This window comes from Corvus brachyrhynchos, unplaced genomic scaffold (assembly GCF_000691975.1).
Source record: "Corvus brachyrhynchos isolate BGI_N302 unplaced genomic scaffold, ASM69197v1 scaffold246, whole genome shotgun sequence".
In the NCBI taxonomy this organism is placed as follows: domain Eukaryota; kingdom Metazoa; phylum Chordata; class Aves; order Passeriformes; family Corvidae; genus Corvus; species Corvus brachyrhynchos.
In genome coordinates, this window is record NW_008238447.1 from 2,671,820 (window position 1) to 2,678,032 (window position 6,213).

At 40.4% G+C, this 6,213-nt stretch overlaps 1 protein-coding gene across 2 annotated transcripts in view; it reads right to left on the reverse strand.

Moving 5' to 3' along the window:
- Positions 1-6,213, reverse strand: part of LOC103617309 (phosphatidylinositol 4-phosphate 3-kinase C2 domain-containing subunit gamma) — a 77,578-nt gene that overhangs the window by 31,545 nt on the left and 39,820 nt on the right. For both annotated transcript variants that reach the window (XM_008635590.2, XM_017736717.1), the window contains exon 11: positions 4,863-4,971. In XM_008635590.2, coding sequence (XP_008633812.2) covers positions 4,863-4,971 — 109 coding nt within the window. The remainder of the gene's footprint in view (positions 1-4,862; positions 4,972-6,213) is intronic.

Here is a 6,213-nt window from a genome sequence, read left to right on the forward strand (position 1 = left end):
AGAAAAAGCTGACCTTGGTGCAGCTGCTGCGACTTCAGGAAAGGACAGAGGAAGAGAGAGGACTTTGAACTCTCCCCATTTTGGCTCTGCTGGATGCCTCACCGCAGGAATATGGGAGTGGTGGGAGTTCAAGGGACCCATGTACCCTGGGAGCACTTTGTACCCTCATGGTATGTACCCCATACAGGCATGTGGGGCTTTTTTCTCATCTCTGCAAGTCCCAAGGAGCACCAGTGAATAAAGTAGAAATGAAATATGGGAAGCTCTTATCAAACTTGATTACTTTTACAGTGTGAAACATTAGTCACCCTAGAACAATGCTGTGGTCCTGGTTTTTACTGTGTGCTTGAAAATGAGTGAACATAATTTACAATCATTTCCATTTACATCCTCTTTAAAGTCCTTTTACAAAGCCTGTAAGTCACCATAAAGCTGTTTATAGAACCTATCCACAGCTGAAACACCATCACTGTTTGCTTACCTGTGTGCACAAGGTTTATCCTCACCCCCAAAGTCCTCAGTTAGTTTGGATACTTCGAAAATCTTTATAGACTCAAATCCCAAAAGACACTATATTTTTTTTTAATGATCAGCCTACTGTGCACCTGAACTTACTTTTGTATTTGTCACAGACTTAATTAATGGAGCCTTACCTTGCTTTTGTGTCCCCAGGCAGTGTACAACCCTCCTACAACACAGCCATAAAATCACGAGCCACTAGGGCAGCCCTAATTTGTATGATGAGATTTGGGCTGCAGTCTCCATTCAGCCCATTGCTCAGTTGGAGTTGAGTGAAACACAGAAAAATATGACATGGGTCAGCAGCAGCTGTCTTTTGTCACAAATTCTTTATGCTTTGAGAACATATGTTTTTGTCATCTTCCATGTTACCCACCTTCAGTTCATTGTTCTTTGGTGCTTCACCTCTTATTGGTGACATCACTTGGTTGTTTTGCCATTTAATGGAGCAAAACTCAAAGTTTCTGAAGAGTGCTGAGAATTTCACCCTGCAGATCTAGAAAACTCAGGTATTTCAGTGTATGCAGATGATGAGTCAGTCAGCAATGGTGCAGCTGGCTCAAACCTAAATGTTCCTTCGCTGTGATCAGAAATATTGACACTGGTTTGGGACAAGTAGAATGAAATTTTTTAAAAAACGGCGCTGAAACCCATTTTTCATCCTGTTCTACTTGATTCAGTATGACAATGAAGGTGCATCAACTTCTGCATGTCAGTGATTGATGTAATGAATGCAGCTTGTTGTTCATGAACACAGTCTGGTGGAGGAGTTATTTATAACAGTGCTAACCTGAATTTCAGAAAGGACTCCCATTCCAGGCAATTCTTCAATGAAAGTAACTAAGCGAGGTTTGTGCTTAAAGTAAACCACAGACTTAAAAAAAATGCCTTGAATAGGGATGGGCATGAGCAAGTTTAAGCATTTAAACTGGTCCAAGAACAAATATCTCCATCAACTGATGTTTCTGCATTTATTGGATCTGGCACTAAAATTCAGAGATAGAGAAAGAAGAAGTTTCTGCTCATTAAAGAAGGGTTTGAAGAAACATTTAATTCCATTTGAGCTCCAGTGCAAATAAGAAGGCAGCTGTTTTCCACCTCTCCTCCTTTGTTCCAACCATTTAGCAGAAAAGGTCAGTGACATTCTGACCTACTCTAAATTATAATAAAATTTTCATAATCAGAACTCAGTCTGGACTAAAAAGCTTACACCTAAGGCACGACTGAGGAAGGAATTTGGATGTAATCTGATTCTTTCTTCATTTCTAGGATTTATAATTACTTGATTGGTAGAACCAAGCATGTAGTCAGTCCTGTGTGGACTGGACTAAATTCTTCAGAGCAGAAAATGGCGCCTAGTCACTTAGGGTAATGTGTTTACAGTGATTACAAGTGTTACAATGGTATTTTATAATGAAATAAAAGCTCTTCTCTCTATCCCAGACAATACTCCAGCCTACTCTGCAGCTACAATACATTACAGCTATTAGAATTCAGCATAAAGAAATGACTGTAGCGAGAAAGTAAAAGGAATTCTGTTCTCCAGGAATCTGTTCCTTCTAGATTTCTTCACAAATTTATGAATTAATTGAATTAATTATTTATTCCTACATAGTTTTACTATTTCATAGGAATGACAGTTTGACAGTGCTTGAGAACTGACAACTCACTAAATGGTTTCAGCCAGGCTCTCTAACAATTTGAGAAAAAGGACAAATTTGACTGCAAAGTTGTCATAAGCACAAGAAGGGACAAAATAATTGTATTTATTTTTATCAAGAAAGCCTCCTAGCTTGGCTTTCTGCTCAGACTACAGCCAAGATGACACCATGATATTTTAAAAGACTCATACCAAAGTGAAAAGTAAAAAAGAAGGGAATACAAAGGAAATTACCCACCAACTGGTCTCCTTGTTCTAAGTGGGTCAGAACATGTCAGTATTTTCTAAATTTCTCCCGTCTCCCAGCAGGAGAAGCATATTGAAGTAAAAATAATGATTCAATGTTTGTGGAGTATCAATAACTTTAAAGGTTATCATCCAGAACTGCAGGTTAGCTGCATGGGGGTAAGCAAGATGATTTCCCACATGCAGCAGCACTTTACAGATGGAAACAATCTGCTCATTACTCTGTTTGTTACCCCTTGCCCTCCAAGTCCAGCACACCAGTAGCAGCACAGCCCCCACAGGTACAAAATTGATTTCTTCTCCTCATGGTTCAGCCCTCCAGCCTGGAAATTTGCCCCCCTGGGCTGACTCAGAGCCACAGCAGTGTCTGTCCCCGAGCAGATCTGTCCAGAGTTACCTGCGAACACCTCAGTCATGGTTGTGTTCCAGTGCTGGGAGGATGTCCCCAGCTCCAGGGGTGTGTGCTTCAGGCCCATGAAGGGAGGAGGAAGGGCACTGGGAAGCCCATTGCCAGGCAGCCTGCTCTGGCTGGGCACTAACCCACGGAGCGGGAGGCACAGCAGAGCTCCTGTGCACGACCGGGAAATGTTTTTATGACTATCCCAGGGCTTTAAGCAGTCTAATTTTTCAGCTGTAGATCAGGCTTCTGCACAGCAGTGTTTGGCCCAACTTGAAAATCCGTGTACCTTCCAGCAGCCCAGAGCACAGCAGAAGATACTGAGCTCTTCATTTCTAGGTCATGGGCTTAGATCAGCTTTTCCTCAGCTGTGACCAAAAGGCGCTAATGTAAAATAAACCCATGGCCCTAATGTGAGGTCAGAAAGGAATCACAGAACCCTTAGGGTTGGAATGGACCTCTGGAGATCACCCAGTCCAATCCCACTGCCACAGCAGGGTCACTGGCAGCAGGTGACACAGGAACATGTCCAGGTGGGCTTGGAATGCCTCCACAGAGGGAGACTCCACGACCTCCCTGGGCAGCTGTTCAGTGCTCTGCCACCCTCAGTGTAAAAAGGTTCTTCCTCAAGTTGAGGTGAAACTTCTTGTGTTTTAATTGCACAACAATCAACCAAAACTTGAGCAGATTATTTCCCAGTGTGAGTCAAGGGAACCAAGTACCCAAGTCAGCTGTTCACACCAAATTAACTGTAACTCTGTGAGACAAAAAGATTTTTATCCTATTTGGAAATCTTTTCAATTTCAACTCAGGGCTCAGAATTTATATTCATATTAATAAGATAACTCCTGTTTGTCTTGCATATGGACAATTTCCTCTTTAATCTCCATTACAAAGTCACAGCTGGGAAAGTTATATAGTTAGGCAGCAAACTTTTTTTATTTTCCTCCTGCAAGTTGTTTGAGATTTTGGAGAACAAACATCCTCTCATACCCTCTTTTGGCTGTCCATACCATTAAACCAAAGCATCCCCAGTTTGTGCTGTGGCCCTGAGGCCATGGGACAGGACATGGCTCACGTGGCAGAGGCCCAAGCTCTGCTGCAGAATGTGCCAACAGTGAAACAGCAAGGTCAAGCACGAGCTCGTGCCTTGACTCACTTGAATTTACTAAGCCTCTGTGTAAGCCTGGGGTCTAATGTAAACCACCATTTTTTCCCTGCCTGACAGCTTTCCTGACAAAGGCTGCTCGCTGGAGGATGCTCCTTTCTCTCAGACCCTGGTGTCACTGTCAGTAATTGACCATTCAGCCTCTGCAGCATCATGATTTAACATCTTCCCAGGGTGCCCATGGCCCTTTGCTGCTCTCAGCTCCGGCTTTTTTGCTGCTGAGGTGCACAAAGCTTTGTCCTGCCCCAGACAATGAAAAGTCCATGTTTATTACCATTTTGGCTTTCCATTTTTAAACAGGAGGAGAACCTCAAACCTCAGAAAAAAATAATGAATAAAACAAATGTGAAAACACCAATTTTAATGGACACAAATGTACCATTCTGATATTATTGAAACATTCTGGGTTAGGTCTTATGTTTGCAAAACTGTTTCTTCTACCTGTTAGGTGCATTTTGAAATGGGTATTTCTGGGCTGAAAGGATGGAACTTTTCATTTAACAACTGTCAAAATCAGACTTTTCAATATTTCAAAGCTTACTTCTTTTTTTAGACATTACATTCCTCAGAACCTACTCCTTACTGTCAAAAATTCAGTGAATCACTATTTTTCGATGGCAGCAAAAGAAGAAAAGTTTTTCTGAAAAATGCCCTGCTAGGTCTGATGAACTATTTCTCAGTCATACTTGTCCTTGTCTTAAGTTTTGATGAATGCTGCAATGGCTCCATCCCAAAATGCATCATTACAAGATATGTCACTTATGTTTTGTTTTTTTTTTTTCCTAAAACAGGCAATGGAAAATTTCCTGAATCTTTTGGTAAAATGCTGCTAGAAGTCATGTGCAAATAAAAGAAATACTGGAAATGCTCACATTAGCCAGTTTCCTGGAGCCACTTAATAGCTGCTTCAGATAGAGATTCAAATCCTTCACTCTTTTGTGTTCAAGATCCGTAAAAGGTAAATGCCATGAATGGGGAAACCTGCAAAAGAAGAATATTCGTAAGCATAACTCTTGGACTGTATTTGCTGAAAATATTTCCAGCTCTACTTAACGGAAGAAAGACAAGACTTCCTGAGAGGTTTTGCAGGTAAGGGAACGGATGTGTGCAGGGTCCAGAGGATTTTTTAGCCCCTGACTCAGTTTCTTCTAATAATTTGCTAGTAAATTGTCTCATACTGAAGCACTTTTTCTCTCTAAATAATTAATTAAAAATTATGTAAACAAATAAAAAAATCTTAAAAGACACTCCTTTGCATTTTATGGTTTCTAAATATATCTAAATAATTGTCCCTTTATGATCCCAAGAAAACACTGCCTTTTTGCACAACAGATCTCTGATTGCAGCCCAGAGTTGACATATCCTTACCACAGAACATTGAGCACCAAAGCCTTACAGCAACAATGTGACATTTGATGAATATATCATTGCTTGCATTTTTACCTCAGCTATTTAGAGTGTAGATAAGGTTTCCAGAGTCAATCCCTGATCTCATATCTAATTTCAGGGACTAGCATATTAAAAATAATATATGAAAACAAACTATCATCATAGTAACAAAATCAATCCCAACAAAAGCGGTAACAATAAAAATAGCACAAGTAATGCTCTTGCTGAATTTTTATTAAGATGAATTTAGTTTTGGGTTAGTAAATAAATCACACATGCATAGAATGGCCTTATGTCAATCTTCAAATACTTTGGTGGTTGAAAATGTCAAAACCTCCCATTTCTTTACTTGAATCATCTTTGCATTTTAGAGACCATGCATATTAGATCAGTCAAAAGGTTAGAGTTTTAACAACACACATGATCAATTTATATTAACCTTGCCCTGACAAAGGTTATTTATCTCTCAGGCTGAAGGAGCATTAGAAAAGCTATCTGTGCTAAATTGCACGTAATGGGTTTTGTGATACGGATTGCTAATAGCAGGATGCATAATTAACATTATGCTTTATATCCTCTAACGCATGAGACAGAGAAAAGTAGAAGTTTTCATCTGGTTGTATTTCAACTCCCCCTGCCACCACTGTAAATAGTCAAGTGTGTCTTGTTTACAAACCTCTTTTTTTTCTGCTATGAGCTTTTTTACCCACTAGATCTCAACAGGTATCTGACGGGCTCAGACGAAGGAGCTGTCTAGTTTGTGATACACTGGAAAGGCACACTCAGCCAGCCTGCAGAAAGGCAGCTGGAAAAACCTGTAGGGGAAAAACTAAA